This window comes from Tachypleus tridentatus, chromosome 10 (genome assembly GCF_004210375.1).
Source record: "Tachypleus tridentatus isolate NWPU-2018 chromosome 10, ASM421037v1, whole genome shotgun sequence".
NCBI classification, from domain to species: domain Eukaryota; kingdom Metazoa; phylum Arthropoda; class Merostomata; order Xiphosura; family Limulidae; genus Tachypleus; species Tachypleus tridentatus.
The window spans coordinates 183,930,502-183,951,534 of NC_134834.1; the positions used below are offsets into that span (position 1 = coordinate 183,930,502).

A 21,033-nucleotide genomic window follows, 5' to 3' on the forward strand; every position below is an offset into this window, starting at 1 on the left:
ACTACAAATTTGAACAACCCTTGTCGAGAAAGGAACAGCATAAATTCAACCGGATCTCGATCAGCGGCAGTGACGTTAGAGTTCATGCTCTTGTAACAGAAATGTCGCGAATGAAACTGTATATTGGGGAAAATGCTGATAACTGTGTACTGTTACAAGAAATATATATGGATACTTCATAGGTTCGTAGTTTGGTTCGTCTCTCACAGATATATATATATATAGAGAGAGAGAGATTGACAATTAAACAATGTCCACAATGAAAGGAAAATATGTAACCATTCAACGTTTGCAATATTTAGTAGCGTTTAGTTTTTGTAAAGAAGTGTTATAATATTGGTGTCACTGTCAGTAGCCTATACTATCATCTTACTATGATAGCCATTTTATTTATTATTTTCCTCCTTGCCCTTCCGGTAGGTCAGAAGCCAGCTTCCTTATTTACAATTTTAAAACCAAGGTTCGATTCCAACTACCACCCAGGGCATATATAGCCTATAGTGTAACTTCGCACTAAAATCAAACGCAATATACTCTTAACTAGGTATTAAACCGCCATAACAACGTAAAGTTTACGCAGTCTTTAGAATTAGCAAGATTTGAAATATCGAAGACAAAGAGAAGAACGAAAAAAAAACACTACAATAGACTTTCCTCAGCAGTGAACACTTAATAAAGAAGAAAAAAACAACTCTAAACTGCTACTGTTTTCGACTTATTTCTAGAAGCTCTCTACAGAGATATTATTATCATCCAAGTAAACTTTAAGGCTTACTGTGAGTAACTGAAATAAAATCAAATTAACGAAAATAACTACAGCTTCCTCTGTGTGCAAGCTTAGTTTTCAATCTATGAAGTTGAGGCTTAAAATTACGAGATTACTTTTATAACATCTGAGCGCTAATCTCTAGTCTGTGCTGAAATTTTACTTTTCTAAGCCTCTTCTCTCGTTCGCCTTTCTTAAATAAAACCTTACGTATTGTTTTGGGGAAATGATTTGTATTCTTTCCCCTGCTTTACAAATTTTTAGCTTCTAAGGTACTTTTGGTCCTATAGCAACAGTATTTGAAAGGTCAGTGGGGACTTATATATGTACAGAATTTCTATCCTCTAATTCCCACAATCTCCAATTCACGTACATGAAACACTTAAGAACGGAACAAGATTTATCTTCTAGAGAAGCTCGTTGGGATTTTAATTATCCTACGATGAAGTATTGTTTTGTTTGTTTGTTTGTTTTTAATTTCGCGCAAAGCTACGCGAGGGCTATCTGCGCTAGCCGTCCCTAATTTAGCAGTGTAAGGCTAGAGGGGAGGCAACTAGTCATCACCACCCACCGCCAACTCTTGGGCTACTCTTTTGCCAACGAATAGTGGGATTGACCGTCACCGGCTGAAAGGGCGAGCATGTTTGGTGTGACAGGAGTTCGAACTCGTGACCCTCGGATTACGATTCGAACGATGAAGTAACAAGACGTTCTTATTTTATCACTTCTGATATATTACCTTTGATACAGGATCTATTGGAGTATTTCATTAATAACGTTTCAGTTGCTACTAAGACTATACATTTGGCCCTGTAGCATCAGTATTTGAGAAATCAGTGGAGACCTGTATATTTACAGCATCCCTATCTCTTAATTCAGTGCTAACCTTTCGTATATCTTTTATTGTGGTTTTGGTGCTCCTCTGTGCACTGTTCCTCTAGTGCGTACTAACATTTTAATTTTTTTAACCTGTTCTTCTCTCGCTCGCATCCCCCAAAAAACCTCGAGTTTTATGAATTTTTTTATGTCCTTGAACAAATTATTGTTGACCTCAGTCTTACAGAACTTTCTAGTAATGGAGTTATTTTGCAGAACTGTCTTGTTTATATTTCAGAGTTTCAAAGCTACTTAATTTAAGCGAACTATCCATTTGATTCTTCTGCTGGGCATACGGCTTTTATTATTTATGTTTAGAATTTCAGCTTAATTTCTTTTATTGACTCACGAATTAGTTTAGTAATTTTATTGCTAAGCTTGTAAATATTTTATTAACATTATTTTGATTAATTAATACTCCTACTTGTTTTTCTCGTGTTGAAATAATTTCAGTATCTTTAATAGGCTTTTTACATTAAATTTTTAAGAGTGATATCTCATTCTAGTTACCCTCCGTTAGTACAGCGGTATGTCTACGAATTTACAATGCTAAAATCAGGGCTTCGATTCCCCTCAGTGGGCTCAGTAGAGAGCCTCTGTGGCTTTGCTATAAGAAAACACACACAAACACACTCACTCTAGTTTGCCACATGAATATTAAGTTGTTTTTATCCATTCTGATTAAAGAATTAATTGTGTTTGGTTACCTTACCGTGTTATTGGAAATGAACGAGTTGACCAAGCTACAAAATTGGCACGGTCTTTCGATGAACCCTCGAAACTCTTTTAGTTAAGTAGTTCCTACAGTTAAAATATTCTCTATAAAACACTCATTAGTCAAATGCTCAGGTGGAACGACATACTTGTAATTTGGTTCTTATACAATTAATTAAAACATGCAATGTATTAAAAAAATAAACATCTATATGAACTTATTTGTAGTTTAAGTTATATTCTACATAAAATCTGTCAAGTAACTTCGATATATTGTTCTTTCTGCAAAACTTCTTTGAGGTATATTCAAATTGTGTTCGTTTCGTGTCCTACTTACACTACAGATCACTAATATTTCAAAGGCTCTATAACAGTGGCGGCGCCAGGGGGGGCTCTGGGGGCTTGAGCCCCCAAAAAAAATGAGCCAAGCTCCAGCTCCTCTCCAAATATTGTTACCTACATATATGTCTGAAGCTTCTCAAGACATACTTGCACAACAGCAGTGGTAACAACCACACCAGCAACCTTGCTGTCATATCAGTAAACTCCAGGAGGGCAAAACAACTCGATATTGATCATGTTATAGACACATTTGCTGCCAATCACCAGAACAGGCACATTGTTTTGAAGTAATATTGACTATAAACACAACATGATGAAAGATAGTTAGCCTGATATTCACCTTACTTTTCCTCAGAGTGTATTAACTTCACGTGGGATAATTCATTTCTGCTGTGTAAACTATGTCTTTATGTTATATTTCTTTTGATTTGTAGCTTTACTCTTAATGGTATATTAAATGTTCCATCTTAGCTAATCTTGATTTTCTTTATTATTATGTATTACCTTGGGTGGAATTTAGGTGAGCTTCCTCTTTTACATATACGCATATTTTCATGAACAGATTATTTCAAATTTGTAATAATGAATTATTAATCAAAGTATGAGTTTCCAATGAAAACTGCATTAAAAACGCAGTTCAAAATAGCACACCTTTCTGAAATGTACCTTGGTATTTACATTATTATAATTTACCATCTATACTTCATATTGATAGCATTTTGGGAAGCCCCTCCACAGTTTACCTCAGCCCCCCTCAGCCTCCCTTCCCCCAATGAAAATATCCTGGCGCCACCACTGATCTGTAACTACAGTTCATTTACCTTAACTAACATGTTAGGAAAATTTCACATATTTAAACTTTCATCCTATTTAAATAATGCTATTTTATTATTTCCTAAATCTTTTGCTTTCTTCAGTCGAATTTTTTCTTCCTATATAAATTAGTTACCCACTTGGATAATTGTTGAATACATAAATCAGACAGAAAAGTTTTAAGGGTTTTGAAGTTATATTTGTTAAAACCATAAGAAATAAAAGTTTTCTTTCAACAAAGGCAGAAATCATTTTATGGGTGTGTTTGTGGCAAGCGTTTTGGAATCAAGCTTGTAGCATTCATTAAAAATTAATTCAATACTTAATGTCTTACCACGATGGCCGGACATGGCCAGGTGAGTTGAGGCGTTCGACTCGTAATCTGAATGTCGCGGGTTCGAATCCCAGTCACAACATGCTAGCCCTTTCAGCCGTGAGGCGTTAGAATGTAACGGTCAATCCCAGTGTTCGTTGTAAAAGAGTAGCCCAAGAGCTGGGGGTGGATGGTGATAACTAGCTATTTCCATCTAGTCTTACACTGCTAAATTAGAGACGGCTAGCGCAGATAGCCCTCGAATAGCTTTGCGCGAAATTCAAAAAACAAACAAACTCACAATGATATATATTCTTTTGTTCTTCTTTGCAGTCAGTTATGTAATAGTCATGAATGTGTGCAACGATGGTGTCTATTTTTGATTAAACAAAATGTTTTAAAATTTGCAAGTGACAATTGTTGCCTTAAAATTTTTATTTTAGTAAAATATTTGATGGTTTAAAATTTGTTAGAAGGTGTCATGAGTGATCATTATTTGCTGAAGGGAGTGCTGCGGCAAAAAAAAAGTTGAGAAACACTGCACTAGGATTTGAAAACATTAAAAAACACGAATAAAAAGATGAACGATTCTTCCTCATCGTTTAACCTGACTGAAGAGGTTTGGTATTGAACGAAAAACCTCTTAGTCAATTACTAATAGGAGACGAAAAAAGATCTGCATGTTATGTCACATATCTCTGGTTTGGAATCTTAAATTGACAAATTAAGAGAGATATGAAAGAGATCATCAGCTTAAATGTTTTTCTCACAAATGCTAGGCCTTTTGGGGTTTTTTTTTATATATGTCCTTCTGTTTCAACCTAACTGTTATAGCAACACCTACAATATTCTTTAAAATTATTTCAAAATCGCTAGTTTGGGTTGGTGATATTATGAAATTATATGTACATTTAGATTGCATAAAATTTCTCACGTTTGAGATGATTTTTTTCAAAAAATTGCAATTCTTCATGACTTTTTTCCCCCTTTGTTTTTAATTATTTAATAAAAAATGAAATAAGACATCGTCATCTGGGGCCCAGCAATCGCATCGGAAGTTTGTTTGTTTTGAAATTTCGCACAAAGCTACTCGAGGGCTATCTGTGCTAGCCGTTCCTAATTTAGCAGTGTAAGACTAGAGGGAAGGCAGCTAGTCATCACCACCTACCGCCAACTCTTGGGCTACTCTTTTACCAACGAATAGTGGGATTGACCGTCACATTATAACGCCCCGACGGCTGGGAGGGCGAGCATGTTTGGCGCGACGCGGGCGCGAACACGCGACCCTCGGATTACGAGTCTCACGCCTTACGCGCTTGGCCATGCCAGGCCCCGCATCAGAAGTAGTCTTATTGTTCTGAGACCAGTAAAATATATATATTATTTTATCTTGTTACATGTATTTATGCTTTTGCATCTCCATGAAGGTAGGTGTATTCTCTGGCTATTATAAAAGAAAGAGGCTCAGTATATATTATTTTCAGCTAAATTCTAGTTTTCCTCATATATATAACAATAAATTTAGAGAACGCAAATAATTATTAGTTTTTGTTTCTTTGTTTTGTCAGTTATACACGCGTGATATTTGAATTCACTAGCGACATCTTTCATATTGTATATAACGTTCAGAATCAGCCTTATAAAATAGCAGAAAAAGTAGTAAAAGGAAATTATAGATGTATATTTATGGTTCCAAGTACCCATAGTTTTACTTTAAATTGTAAGGTTTACGTTATATTGATATTTGTATTCGTATATTGATTAGAATGGTAAGTTTTATGAGTTTGAATGATTCATCGTAAATTTCAGTATCGTTGTGTCAAGTATGACTGGTAGTTAATGTTACTATCTAAGTTAATTATTGTGGTACTGTTAGTTTTATTAAAGGCTGTTATTAATAGTTACTGGTGTTGATATGATTTTCGTAAGCCTAGTATTATTAATTATAGTTATAAATTACTATAGTAAATATATTTTTAGTAATAGCGTAGATATTATTAAGGTTGTATTAAAGATACGTATGTAAAGCTGCTGAAGTAATAACAGATTCGACAGTTCTTACAGTACGATACTTGATGTTTAACTATAAAATGAAATTAATACCCAGCAATGTCCAGAAAAGCTTCAAACTGATAAGGAATATCTTGTGTTGTTTTGGAAGAACAATAGTTTTTTGGCCTAATGACTTTTGCATTGCTGTTACTAATTGCAGTAATGTTAGAACTACTTACATTTTCAGGTTGTGGACCAGGCCCAAAATTTAGACTCTGGACATGTTTTTATTGGTTTATTTTTACTTGCTTAATTTAAAGCTTGCACTCTTAGAACTGGTGTACTTTAATAGTTGTACTAGTGGTTAAAGTACTCAACTTACAATGTTGAAAATATTCATGCTTTTAACTGTGGGAGTGATTATAATATGATGGTCACTTGTATACTTTTCAGTGATAAAACTGACCAGTTGCATTCTTTCTGGTCATCAGCTTAAAATTAGAGATGGTAGTAGATAAGAGTAGAGCAAATGTTAAAAATTAAATTTATTAGAGGGAAAGCCAAAGTGACAAAGACAGTTAGCTCATTGATCTAAACCTTTCATTTTAAGCCTACTCATTCACTTCTGTTGTGTTTTGTTTTTTTAAACTTAAATATAGCTCTTTACAGCTGTAAGAGAAAGCTATAAATTTGTTAATTGTAACAAAAAGAAATGTATTTTAAGCTCATAAAACTTAATATCCCTAATATTTGTTTTTTATTCTTAGCCTTTCCATTTTACTGTTCATATGCAAGCTATCTAATCCCCTAACAAGTTTAAAAGTTTAAATTCAACAACCACAATGTGCTTTAAGCAAAGCAATTTAGCAACTTTTTCCTCTCATGCATGTTGTAGGCTTAAGGTAAATGACTAGTTGGGGATCATTATATGCCCGTATGGTGATATTTTTCTTGTAGTGAGGGTTACAAAAGCAAAATCCATATACTGTTCTAAATGAAACCTTTGGGTACACATGTTATAAAACTGTACTAAGACATGGAAAAAGGTATTGTAAGTTTTAGCTAATATTTTCAGGCTTAGAATTATAACTTAAACAATGATATTGGTATAATAGAACTGTTTTCTTAACTCGAACTTTCTGATGCCATTTTGGTTGAAGTGCTTGATAACATGGTATGGTACACTTAAGGGTCAAATTTTGATTGGATAACTGCCATATATTGATCAAGAGCAGACAAGAAATTTGCTTAACCTTGGCTGACCTGTAAGTTCAATGTTAATTTTTAGGCTTAGAATTTTATAATTCAAGAATTTCTTTTTCAGGAATTAAACCTTAGTTTTGTTGCTTATAAACTTATTCATCATTAAAAAAAGAAAAAGCACGTAAAGATAACTTCTGTAACAACTAGTGGCAGTTGTATGTAAATAGTTGAATTAAGTTAGGCCAAAAATACATAAATCTTAGTCAAACAAAAGTATCATTCTTATGCATTCCTGTGCATGTGCAACATATCAAACAACCACATTACAATAAAGATAAGAGTACAAATTACAAACTTGTTGACTGAAATGGAACTCTTTTAAAGATTTCAAATATTAATAATTGGTAAACTTCTGGTTAGCTGGATCTTAAGTGTTTGCTAAAATAAGTTTTTTTCAGGGAAAAAATTGGTGACTAATATATACCAAAATATGTATTATATTATCATAAGAATAGTAATAAATTAGGAAAGAAAATCTAACTTGTAAGATTACATGAAAGAACTCTATTAAAAAACTTCTCAAACATAATGCTAAGATCAGTAATAATCAGTTTTATAAATACTATAAACTACCTCTTTGAGTAATTAACAAATGCACATTTCTTGGTCTAACTGATCTCTGTAGTCTGGGTCAACTTTGTATTAGAGACTTTATTTCTTGCCAGACTACTTGGTTACCTAAAACTTAAGTTATCTTGCATAATTATATGTGAATTTAGTATCTGTAAGTCGCTGCTAAGGTAACCTCGTGTTTGATTTATTAATATCAAAATGGCTTGCATAATATTTGATGTGCATCGAAAGGCAGGTGATCTATGATTATTAGGACAACTAAAAATATGCTTTAACTAAATGATAAAAGGAAAAATAAAACAGACTGAAAATACACAATATGCTACATCTTGCATGTAACTAAATTTTGATTACATGATAATGCAGAAAATGAGGGACAATTTGGGTTTCAAAGGCTGTCCCTGTACATGCACTTCAGTAAATATCAAAGTGCCCTTTATTTTTTGAAAGATTACATGAACCCATTGTAAGGTTCTGGTCTCCACTATCACTGATTACAGTTCATTCCAAAAGCTAACCACCTAGTTAGAAAAATAAAACTGTTTTAGCTACAGCCTTCATAATATGGCAGAAAGAAATTGGATGCTTATCTGTCAACTCTCCAGATAATCTTATTAGTTTCCCCATAAAATCACCTCCTGTCCTTTTAGCAAGAAAAAATTATTATTCTAAAGACATCTTTTCCAAAGACCACCCAAGCATCCTACCTTCAATAAATCAGTAGGTATCATTTCTTAAAAACGGAAACCAACCTAACAATTACTATTGGGCTTTAACAAGTGATTCATATAAAGAAATAATTACATATTTTTAATGTCCAAAGAAATTTTAAATCTTTCATTTCTATTAACTTTACTATAATAACAGAGCTGGGTAATATAATCAGTTACCCATGAGTCGCAATCATATGCTAGTTTTGTATAAGTACTCATTTAACTCTTCATTTCAGGTCATGGGTCAAAGGTTATGTCATGTTTGTTGATTTGCATTCAATATTTTATTGAACTGCTAATTTGTAATTTATGTCAATACATTTGGAATCAAATAGTAGATTATAATTCAAACTTCAATTTGTTTCAAGAATTCATTACACCTTAAATCTAGTTACTATATTCATTTATGTACAGTTTTGTTTGCTGTGAAAGTTTTTATTCTATGACTTCTATTTAAGTAACATATTAAATGTACCTCTAAAGTAGTTAACTAGAAATGCAAAGGCTTGATCTTTCCTGGTTGTGACACTTTGAATTGAAGATTGCCTAACCAGTTTTAATTATGACAGATCAAAACCTATTTGTGTTCATTTTTAACTTGTCTAATTGTTGTAAAGGCAATGGGTCATGGATCAAAGGCCATGTCATCTCATTTGTTGACTTACATTCAGAAGTGAACAACTATTTTATGAATTTATGTCAATAAGGTTGGAATCAAATGGTAATTATATAATTTGAATTTTAGAATTATATATTAGATAATTTCTTAATTTAAAAGTAAATATTAAAAAACTGGTCTGTATATGTAAATTGTAGCAAATCACGTGGTATTTTGAATGCAGCACTGTTTAAAATCGGATGTTTGTGATGTCAAGATGTTAAGTCTGTTTTTTACAAATTAGAAATTCATTACTGATATTATGGAGGTAGAATATAAAATAATCTTGTTTATTTTGCTGATATATGGCGTACATATTGAATCAAACACAGTTATCATCTCTTTTCATTTTTGAAATGGTCCCTTATACACACTTCAATATATGATGTGAATAACCAATTAAAAGCTTAGAATCTCCCCAGAATGGTTTTCTTGGCCATTTTAATATGTGTAAAGACTACTTGTAGTTACTTATTTTTTGGTTATTCAACTGTATGTATAAAAACCTAAAAATTGTTTATCCTCCACAAGTAAAATTTTAAAAGGCTTGGGAACCTATATCCAGTAATTTTATATATATGATTGAAATGTGACTATATATTACAAAATACTAGTCCATTAAAACACAGCCAATACAGAGAACACTAATGAACAGTTTTATATTATCAGATATGTTAGCTGGAAGGTCAATATAATAAAAAATTAATGAATATACATGTAAATATATAGCATTATAAAACTTAAGCTACTTGGACTAAAAATGTCTTTTTTTTTTTATGTTATAATATGTAGTCATTTTAGCATGAAAAAAGCAAATTTATTATTTTTTCTTTTAGCATAATGATTATCAAGTTGGTCAAGTAAGAGACCCAGATTTGTTAAGAGTATAGAAAATAACAAAATATAAAGTCTTACTGCAAACAAATGTTTGAAATGTATTTTGGAGGTTTTAGGGATTCATACCTGATATTTTTGGGAAAAAGAATACTGTTTTTTTTAGTCATAATGTGAAATCATTTTGCATTCAGACTAGTAGTGAAACAGACTATTTTCACAAACAAATTTTAGTAAAAATACTTCATTTAAAGAATCTGATATTTTGTGTACAAAATACTTGTAATATTTACAAATAGTCTACCAAATTTTGTGAAGGTATACATGCATCATTGAAAGATATAGTGTGCAAATGTGTAGATGTGCTTGTGTATATTATACTGAGCCCGTAGAGAAAGGATTAATCAAAGTTAGGGTTTAGAATGTCACTTTTTTTAAACTATACCACCTATCCAAATTAATTGAGATATTTCTGTTGTGTTCACTGGCTTGTTTTATGTAATAAAATGTTGATAATATTGGGTTATCTGTACTCAGACTATTCTTAATCTTAATTTTAAGTTTCTTCAGCTTTTGTAATTTGAACAGAGGGACTCATTATTATAAGGTTTCAGGTTCACTTTCTGTTGTTACCAGATTTTCTCACCTTGTCTTTGTTATGACAAAGGTACTAAGATTTTCTGCTATTCTTGCTAATTTTGAGTTGCTAACTATACTGTCTGGCAGTATGTGATACCAAAAAAAATTTTGTTGTTGTGTACGTGTTACGGTTTGAGAAACTGTTTATCACTACTCCAATATTAATTTGAAATCCCCAATTTAAGAGTCTACTCTATTATAGCTAATCCTACTACCTTTTGGTTAACCAGCCTACAAATAATTTGTTAGTAGTGAGTATAAACTCATATTTAGCAGACAGATTCATTATGAAAATATTTTAATGTAAATATAGAGCTACACAATGGGCTATCTGTGCTCTGCCTACCATGGTTATCAGTTTGTTGCATTGTAAGTACACAAATAAGCTACTGTGCCAGTTGAGGGCCATTATGAAACTAGAGTGCTCGGAAATTGTATTTGAACTTGTGTGAAGACTTAATGTTAACTGGTGAACAAGTTTCACTACTTTTGTTTTAATATTGTTTCTATTTATAAAAGTTGTTTATAAATAGCACCATTTGGCAGCATTTGCTGTGATAGCAGTCTTCACACAGTGAACACCACCCCAGGACATAGAGTTCTGTGTGTTGGTCATTAATTTATCTTGAAAGAGTAAAGTGAACAGAATTCTATGTAGCATAAACATATTTTGTGGTAATAAACTGTAACAAAACCTTTTGCTTGTGCTTCTACTGGAAATAAAAGTGTAGCTTGTTAAAGCAGTAGTAGCTTTGAGCTGGAAGAATTGCATTGAGTAAAAAGTTGCTGTTAATTGTTTTAGTATGGTAAAGATGCTGTAAAAATATAGCTTGTGTTGGTAGTTTTGCTACTATTATGAAGTTATTCCACATTGTGTGTGTGTGTGGGTGTGAAGTTAATGTGTAAAACAGTCTTTTATTTACAGACATCACTTTGTAAGTATTTGGGTCTAATACTGGATGTATACTTCAGGTTTTCCTAACTGATTTTTATATTTTTAGTCACATACAATCTTGTTGGTTCAACCAGGGAAACCAGAAACTAGAACATTTTCTGACTATGAATCAGTTAATGAATGCATGGAAGGTAAGGAAAATTATTATAAACCATTAGTTGACTTTGCCATATTATTAAAATTAACCTCTTATGTTATACAGACTTGTATCTACATTTCCAGATAAAGCTTTCTCTTATCTAATTAGTTCTAAATTTTAGGAATTCTTAATTCGAGCTGTAATGCAAGGGTCCCCCAACTTGTTTTTGCACTGTAAGCCACATTCAAAACTATATGCATAGTTAACCGATTTCTCTGTGTGGGGTAAACTACAACAAGTTCTTGTGGTACATGCTTGCTCGAACACATGGTAAAGCATCTTGTGTGTAACATCATAGTTGTACATATGCTGTGAAATACAATTTCGTTTAATATTTAAACACCTCTTTGTTTTTGGTTTTTTTTAATTTTTTTGTGTATAAAGAATGTATTTATAAGAATCATTTATTTATCTGGTTGTTTCCGTATTCTGTTACAAATTGTTTGAATAATATCTTTTATTTGTTGTAGTTAATCTCTTGGGATGTGTTTGTCTTGTTTTGAATTTCGTGCAAAGCTATTCAAGGGCTAGCTGCACTAACCATCCCTAATTTAGCAGTGTAAGGCTAGAGGGAAGGTAACTAGTCAGTTTTATTTTGTCAGCGTAGTGAGATATTGTGTTTGTTTGACTGTTATCGTAAATCGTCAGAATGTTTGTAATACATCAGTACCATTTCCAACACTTCTTAGTTTCATTCTGAGAAACATTGCATGCACACACAGTTAAACAAATCAAACAGTAAACTGGTGTCTCATTTAAATGAGCTGGTTTGGAACATGCAATTTCACAACCACAGTTAGCATACAGTAGTGTTCAGTCCTCTAAATGTTTAACTTCCAGATTTGATACCTTAAAATTCTTGAGCTTCTTATTTTTGCATATTAATGGATAGCTCTCTAATATTATTTCAATTAGCTCTTACCAGCTCTTAAATAACTATTTAATGTTTACTATTTTGAAATTCTCAGTTGTTGAAACATTAGTCATTTAGATAACATATTATAAATACCTGCTTCTGTATTTCAAAGTGGCTTACATCTGTAAATATAATGATGTTTTTTTCCTCCCAAAATTAGAATAGTATAAAATACACAAAAATGTATGTCTACCCAGGGAATGTTTTTTTATTACTTTAAGGTGTCTGCCACATGTATGAGGAACACCTGAAGCGACAAAACCCAAACACTCCATCTATAACTTATGACATCAGTCAGTTGTTTGATTTTATTGATCAGTTACAAGATCTCAGTTGCCTGGTGTAAGTATGATTTGTGTAGATTACGTAAAAGTTGGAAAACATTACATAGTGTTTCTTAAAGATTTAGCAGTCTGACACTCTGGAAACTAGTGTGTAACGATCTGATTCTGTATAACATGTTAAAAGCAAAAATGAAGTTTGTAAGAACAGAACTTTAACACCTCTAATGGTAAACATTCTCTACAATATTATATTGATATGTGTGTATACACATTTGAAACTGAACTAGTTAGTTATAATGCTGAGTTTTTTTAAGCATAACGTGAGTCTTGTTTCCTGTCCCAGAATACTTTCTGTACAACAACAGAAAGCTATATTTAAATTAGCAATATCTTTATTTATAGTTGTAATCTATGCTTTGATCATAATTTTATTTGTAATGTAAAGTATGCTCAGCATATTGTGTTCTTTAATGTAATTTTCTTTCCAGAGCTGTAAAATTCAAAACTGCATTCAACTATTATAAAATTGAAATTAATTATTAAATTTTAACTTTTTGAATATTTTTCAAGGTACATTGTTTATGACACAATAACGTTATGTACCAAAATTTTCCCTTTTTCTTGTTCCTGGGCAGAAAATGTTATTTCCCAATTGCTTATGCCTGAAGTGAATGGGAAGAGACCAATTTCTCTCTTCAAACTTTACTTTTGTGACCTGGGAGCATACAACAAAAACATGATGGGAGACTACATTTGGGGGCTGATATGTGTATGTGATTTACATTACAGTCGCAAATCTCGAAAAACTACTTGTTTCTAAACATTTTTGTTTATTTTGTATAACTTTAGTACAAATACATGTAAATCTTGATTCATATATTGTTTTATTCAGACCTTATGTAAAGGGAAATGTGAAAACTTGCCTGTTTTTACACAGAAAATAGGTTAGTTTCTAAATTTCATTATCCAGGTAACAAAAGCAACATTTGGAGGAATAATGGCCATTTTCTGTACTTTTACAACTTAAGCAATTAAGAAATAACACATGCTATCCAGGAACAAAATTTGTGTTATATAGTGTAACTTAATACTAGTTGCAGAAAATTACAAAGCATTTAAGAAGAAGAATTTATTTTAAAAGATCTTACCTATAACAATACTTACATCTACATCAGGTTAAGAAAGGTATTGTGAAACTATTGTCAAATGTAAGTATGTGGAGTTTTTTGTTTGTTTGTTTTTTTCCAGAAATGGAAAAGTAATGCACTTTTAACAACAATTTTGTTAAAATGGAAATATTTAATATATTTAGGTTTGTATCATTAACAACAAAAATGAGAAGGAAATAACTGTTAGTTTTCAAAATTAGGTAAAATTTAGTTTAATATTTACTTCTGACCACCAGAAATGTAATATTAAAGACATTGAGCTCTTCCTTTACATAGCTTGTAAAACATTTTTCACTGTTTAAGGTTAATAAATAACCATTCATTTATTTCTTACATATTTTTTCACAAGTTATTTTGGAAACAAGTTGTCAGTTAGAATAGTATTATCACAGAGTTAAAATAACTAATCCATTTATTTGAAGTAATGTTTTGACTGTTGATGCACATAATACAAACTTGATCATGTGTTAGACTGATATTAATCAATCAGATAACTAATACAATAAGATATTATACATTTTGTTTGTTTATTTTTTAGGTATCAGAAGTCTACAAATACATATGCTCCTTATAACAAAGATTGGATCAAAGAGAAAATATACATCCTCTTGCGAAGGCAGGCTTCTAAAAACCAGTCTTAAGCCTAGTTTGTATCGTATATATTTTATTGTCAGTGAGTGTATAACACCAAGAAAAGTGTGCTGTTATAGGTAGCTTTTTCCAGGCCTCATGTGTAACTGTTTTTAGTTTTTTTTTCTTTTTCATTTTGTGTGTGTCTATCTGTTTCATTAACATAGTTACTTAATTTCATTTATTAAAAAACAAATCAATCATACTCTGTCATTGTATTTGCTTGAGAAAAGTTATCTCAGTGGAGAAGAAAGTTTTGTTTTGAAATTCGTTCCTTTAATACTTCATCATTCAATTGTATAGAATCAAAGATGTTTTTGTGAACATGTTTGTGTCATACAAACGAGTCAAATTTTCAGGGTTTTGAAAAAAGCAATAAAGTTTCCCCAACTTAAACATTTGATTTGATCAATCCAGACATTCTATTTTTATTTTTTGACCAGGTTAATTTGGTATAACTGTTTGTTTTGTTTTTTGGTTTTATAATTGTTGATTATTCCAAGTTATTGTTTTACCATTTTGATCTAAGTACGTTTTTAGATTATAAATCTATTATCTGTCTTTGATTTGTTTATAATGATTGGCCTTTGTTTTTGGTAGGGAAACAAACACTTCAAAATAATAGCTTTATTCTGTTAACAGTGATCATTAAAATCTTCCATCTGTAAATCTACAGAATGTTAAGTCATAACTCTTAACAAACAAGTGTGTATGCAATCAATTTAGAAGTAAATGTGTCGCAACTTAACATCTAAGTTGAGTAATTGTAGTAGTTTGTACAACAAAAGGACAATAGTGAAACCATGTGGGCTGGGGGTGCTCTGAAGTAGTTACTACAACCAAGTTGAAGAAACATTTTCACTGTGATTGGTCATTTAATCAAATAAAACTGATCACATTGTGTTTCAAAATGTATACTACAGTATAATACTTTTAGTCATCATACTAAGTCTCTTCTTGAAATTTTCTGATTCATTATTCATAAGAGAGTAAAAAAATCTATTTTAACATTTGAGTACTTATGAGCACATGAAATGACTACCCCTAGCTATATTATAGTTTTAGAATTATAAGTATGACTGAACTTATGTTTTGATAAATGTTATCATAACATGGTATAATTCAAAGCCTTTAGAATAATATTGATGGCAGCTTTTATCTCTGAAGTTGTTCTACTCAGCAAGTATGATGTCATTTATGATAAAGTACTCTGCATCTGTTCATAAGATTAACTTTCTCATTTTGTGCTGTCCTATTTGCAAACCATTTTTGAACACATGCCACTGTCACCTCTTCCCCAACAGGAAAGCATAACTATTACATGATGCATACGAGTCCCTCTACATAACACCACTGAACTAGTGCTTCTTGTTTGGCAATGTTCTCATGCCGATCTTTCTTTAGAGCACTTAACCTTTGAAGTGGTTTAACTTTCTTTAACTTCATTACGATTAACTTAGTTCAACTTCATTTACTTTTATTTCAACTTTCCTTAAAAGCATTTGATATATGTATATTTGCCATACATTTCTGCTGATTTCATATCAAGCATAAATTCTAAAGTCACTGCTACCACTTTGGGTACATATCGGTCATCTTTTACAACACGTTTAGCCACAAATGTAGGTGACCCTTCAGGAAATTTTTCAGCCTTTTCTCATGGGTGATGAAACACTATATGGAATGCACACAGTCTTCTGTATGTGCTCTTATTTTTCCTTTCATGTTAAAACATTTTACAGGTGTTTTTATGATGTTTTGAGTGTGATAGTTACTGCATTCTTGTTGTCATTGGTAGCTTCTGTACAACAGGTCTCTTTCTTTGTGAGAGACCAGTTGTTCTCTGTCAGAGCTGGTGTTGCTTAGAGTTCTGTGTATTCTTACCTGAGAGAGAGAGAGAGAGAGAGACACACACACACACACACACACACACACACACACACACACACACACACACACACACACACACACACACACATTTATATATATATATATATATATATACATACATTGAATTCTTTTGGTGATATATTATGTCAGTCTTTCCTGTCTGGATTTCATTTATCCAACGATGTGGTCTCTGCATCCTGCCATTTTCCAGTGGCTGTCTTCATCTTGGTGCACCTCTTATTGTTGTGTTTACCACCACCCTCTCTCCAAATTAATGCTGTTTTGGTCCTTGATTCCCCTTTCTCAAGCCTTAGCAGTTGATGCCTTCATCCTGGATTGACCTCATCTATTCCTTTTTCAGCTGATCTCATTCATACATTCTGGTTGCTCCTTCCTGGCCTGCTGAACCTTGATTCCCTCAGTTCCTCAAACTGTAAGTGGCCCTTCCTCTTCCCTTCCATCTTGACCTGCTTCTTCCCATGCCCATCTGTCTTCACACCCAGATTTTGTCTGCTCCTTTGAGATTTTCCAGTTTCTTTCTCTTGGACATTGACTTCAGGTTTTCAGTCTTCTCACCCCACAGTTGCTCATATCTCCAAATACTTCACATGACACTTTTGGGGTGTTATCATGATCCTTCTTGCTCTCACCTTACCTCCATTTGAACCTCTGTCTGTTGGTTCCTTATTTCACCTCTTGCCTCTCTTTGATAGTGATTTTCTTCCTCCTTCCATCTGTGGTCATCAGTGGTTGGATAATTTTGCACTTGATGTTACAAAATCCTTGTTCCACTCCTTTCATATTCTTTATCCAGATCATGCCTTCTTTATTACAGCTTGTGCAACTTGTGACATTCATGTCTCCTATCTCCTTGCCCTCAATTCTCTTTCTGTCCTTCTGATCCAGATGAGCTCCTTGTTCCATTCTGTTTTTCCCTTTGCAACCTTCATATTCCTGGGATTTTTCCTTAGTTACCCTAACCAGTTGGATTCCACTTTAGATTCAAATGGCTTCTTCTTCATTGTATCCTTCTTGGTGGGATCTCTTTCACATTTGCTTACATCAACTGTATCATTTTTCCCTTCTCTCATCTTCATTGGCCATTGGAGGATATTCTACTATTGGATATGTGGAAGGCTTTGCATATGTTCATCTTCCCCTACCTATACCATTTTACTGTTTTTGCTTCCTTGGGGTGTTGCATACTGCTTGTGGCTATTCTCTTGACTTTAGCATGGCTGTGACACAAGGTGACTCTTTACTAATGTTTTATTTTCTTTCAGAGACCACTCCTTCACTTTGGCTCTTACTCTGTGGCAAGTGATGCCTGACCAGGTGCTCCATCCATAGTTTGAATGGGTTCCATACAGATGGTTATAACTAATTCAGTTCAGATTAGTGTGATGGTATTCTGCCAGTGAAGGTGTTGGAAGATCCTCAGGATGGGGTATTTTACCCATAGTTGACACCCAAATACAGTTCACCCCAGTGATTGGGTTCCCTTCTACTCTCATGTGGATGTTGGTACCCAGTGAATGAGGTTTTGAAAATGGTGAACCAATCACACAAGTTCTTGCATAGTCTTTTGGGTAGTCTGTCTTCCCTTCTTGATTGCTCTCCTGTCTATTGGATCACAAACTCTTTATGCTTTGTTTCTGTTTCTATCTTAGATGTTTCCTTGTTATGAGGCTGTTAATGACCCAAGTCATTTTTGAGTTGTTTACAGTCACAGGGGTTAAGTGCATGTGATGGAGTTCCTTTGGATCCTGGATTACTCATTCCCAGGCCTTTGACATCAGGCCACCCTGTGAGTTTGTGGAATCTTCTGATAAGTTTCCTCTGGACTCTAGGACTTGAGGTGAAGACAACATAGGTCTTCGTCCTACCCTCGCAAAGACTTCAATACCCAGGAATTGAGGTTTTAAATGTAGTTGGCTTGCCATGTCTATCATTTCCTATACACCTTATAGCTAGTGACACATCATCTCTTACCCATCTTCTGGCATGGGATTGAGTGATTTTATTTCTTTTATGTCTCTTTGCAGCAGCAGCATCCTCTCCCAAGCAGATATGCTTTCTTCTTGTTTTGCCATGTCTGGTTCTTCTTGCCTATTCACCTTTCATGATGAAGAGATGCCAGGTTTGGACATCATGCAGTGCTCTTCAGATCTTCTGATATGTTCCTTTTCTTGTAAGGTGTGTTCTTCAAATGCTTCTGAGAGATACACCTGTGCTTCCCTCAAATTCCCTCTTCCATTTCAATGCAGAATTCAAACTAATCTTGTGAATGAGGGGTGAATACAGTATTAGAAGTTGTAATTTTCCTAAATGAGAATGTACTTCTCCCCACTATCATCTGGTGCTTGTGTCTTGTAATGTAGAAAGAATGCAATTTTCTGAAATGTAATAAGCTGTGTAGGTGGTATTCATCAACTTTGTAAAACCATAAATTTTTCCAAACCCTAAGTATATGGGAGAAAACCTGAAGACCAAACAAGAGAGAAACACGAAGTTACCAGCAAGAGCTTGTCATTCTGTAATCTACACAAGGTTAAATCTGTATTACATTTGGAAATAAGTATTAGTACTGCATTCAAATATCCTGTTTATTATGACTTGCTGATGTGATTAGGGAGATCCAAGGTACTTTTGAGGAATCTGGGAAACTTAAACTAACCACCAAGTACCCCATGGATAACAACTTGACTATAACAAATTTCTTTGTTTCATATATGTCAGAAAGGTACATCAGTGAGAGTAAGATGACTAGTGTATTCTGTTTGGCCAGATATTTGTAGAGCAACCACAAATAGTTATTGAATGCTGGCTACACATATTCTCTTGTGCCTTGTCTTCCATTCCACTGAAAAAATTGTTTGTTTACTTAAAAAATTTAGGTTCATTGTAAATTGCTAGAAATGGTCATGGTGATTTTCACATTTTTCACAAAATTTAGAGAGAAAAAATACATTTTGCATGCTTCATCCATTCTATTAAGAAGCAAATCTGTTGTCTCCAACCTTCTTTGCAAGTTCTTCAGATAAAAATAAGGATTATCAGGTTTTCTAGTCTGAAAAATGAATCTGATTTTTGTGGACTCTATTTTGTTATAAATATTTGAAAAATATGCTTTGAATAAGTGTATTTAAAAAGGGACTTCCAGGCATGGAATATGACAATTCAAGAAATTAACAAAAATCTTATACTTAGCTAACAGTAAATTTTCACATCTCTTGTACTGTAAAGGGAATAAATTTAGACATAACCATTTATACTATCTGATTTGTGTGCGTGAGTGCGTGCACACATTCTAACTGACAACTCTATGAATGTTTTGCAGAATGTTTCAGTACTTTTCAATGTAAATCGTAAACTTATAGAATATCATAAATAATAACAGATTTACAGTGATAGTATTAATAACACTAATTAGTAATACATTCGTGAAGTTTGCCAAACAAGAAAAATTATCTTATGTCAACAAATTCTTACACCCAAACAAGGAACAGATGCACTACAGTGTTATGTTAACATGGTTTTAGTTATTCATGTTTTTGTGCTCAAAGTGTATATAGAAAATTTACAATTTTTACATACAAGTGATTTTCATATTTGATAGGTTTAGGTTTCATAATATCCTTTATTAACGCCACACCTAAATTTCATTTTTTGGTGAAAATTCTTAAAGTAATGATTTCCAAACACTGTATAATTAACATAAGAGATTAAATCTGTTTTCTAGTCTAGTTTGTGGTATCATCTCTCATACAATACAAAGAATGATGTATTTTAATAATGGTAAAACTGTTTATTGATTCAAAACTAACCTCTGCTCCCCTCCTCCCAAAAAAAAAACTTTAGTGGAACAGAATTAAGGAAGTTGTTGGATTCTTTGATCCCCTGTGTATTGCATCTGAAACTATTTAGCATTAACGTGGATTTTATTACTCTCCTGTAAATTAGAGAAGAAAAAGAAACTGAAGGGTGGAAGTGAATGGTCACCTACTCAGCTACATTTTAAATATTTCACTGTAGTTAAACATCTGTATTTGAACATATAAAAGAAAGAAATTAGTGAAAATCATGAAATTACACTTATAAAAAGTGTTAAATATGATCAGTGTTGTCACTTATTAAAGCTAGCACAGTATCACTGCTTTAATGTCTTCAAGTTCACCTGAGAAAGAGTATTAATGTACAATAACCTAGAAATATTTGAAGGTAATACCTGATCAATTCTATTGGTAAACTATTGATCCACTAAGCTGGAGGTTTAACCCCATACCATTAACACCTAACCTTAATCTTGCACTCGGGGGCTGAGGAAAAACTGATCACCCTTGATTGTCTTGCTAGATAAAGTGAACTGAATTCTGGCATGTTTTAAACATTTGCATACAAAGATTTGCAGGTCATATGTGTACTTAAGAATCTACAGTAATAGAATGTGGTATATTTCAAATCTGAAAACATTTAATTTTTCAATTCATAATAGCTGTTGCTTAAAAGTGGAAACATTTGCTTACTATGTAATGAGAAATACTCTTATTATTG

General features: G+C 32.8%; 1 protein-coding gene across 4 annotated transcripts; it reads left to right on the plus strand.

Annotated features, from left to right (window-relative positions):
- Positions 1–5,084: 5,084 nt before the first annotated feature.
- On the plus strand, positions 5,085–20,225 carry LOC143231089 (enhancer of rudimentary homolog). Of its 4 annotated transcripts, none has more exons than XM_076465633.1 (5): positions 5,421–5,593; positions 8,983–9,086; positions 11,498–11,582; positions 12,728–12,848; positions 14,498–20,225. In XM_076465633.1, exons 2-5 carry the CDS (start codon positions 9,084–9,086, stop codon positions 14,598–14,600), a joined length of 312 nt encoding a protein of 103 aa, XP_076321748.1. In that variant the 5' UTR covers positions 5,421–5,593; positions 8,983–9,083; the 3' UTR covers positions 14,601–20,225. The 4 variants fall into 4 exon arrangements, with proteins under 4 accessions (XP_076321746.1, XP_076321748.1, XP_076321747.1 ...); XM_076465635.1 differs by lacking the exon at positions 5,421–5,593 and adding an exon at positions 6,982–7,081; XM_076465631.1 differs by lacking the exons at positions 5,421–5,593; positions 8,983–9,086 and adding an exon at positions 5,085–5,251.
- The last annotated feature ends 808 nt before the right edge of the window (positions 20,226–21,033 follow it).

Coding starts and splice junctions, on each gene's coding strand:
- LOC143231089 (XM_076465631.1), top strand. CDS start 5,222: ATGTATTTATGCTTTTGCATCTCCATGAAG. Junction 11,583..12,727: donor AGTTAATGAATGCATGGAAG/GTAAGGAAAATT, acceptor TATTACTTTAAG/GTGTCTGCCACATGTATGAG. Junction 12,849..14,497: donor CAAGATCTCAGTTGCCTGGT/GTAAGTATGATT, acceptor TTTATTTTTTAG/GTATCAGAAGTCTACAAATA.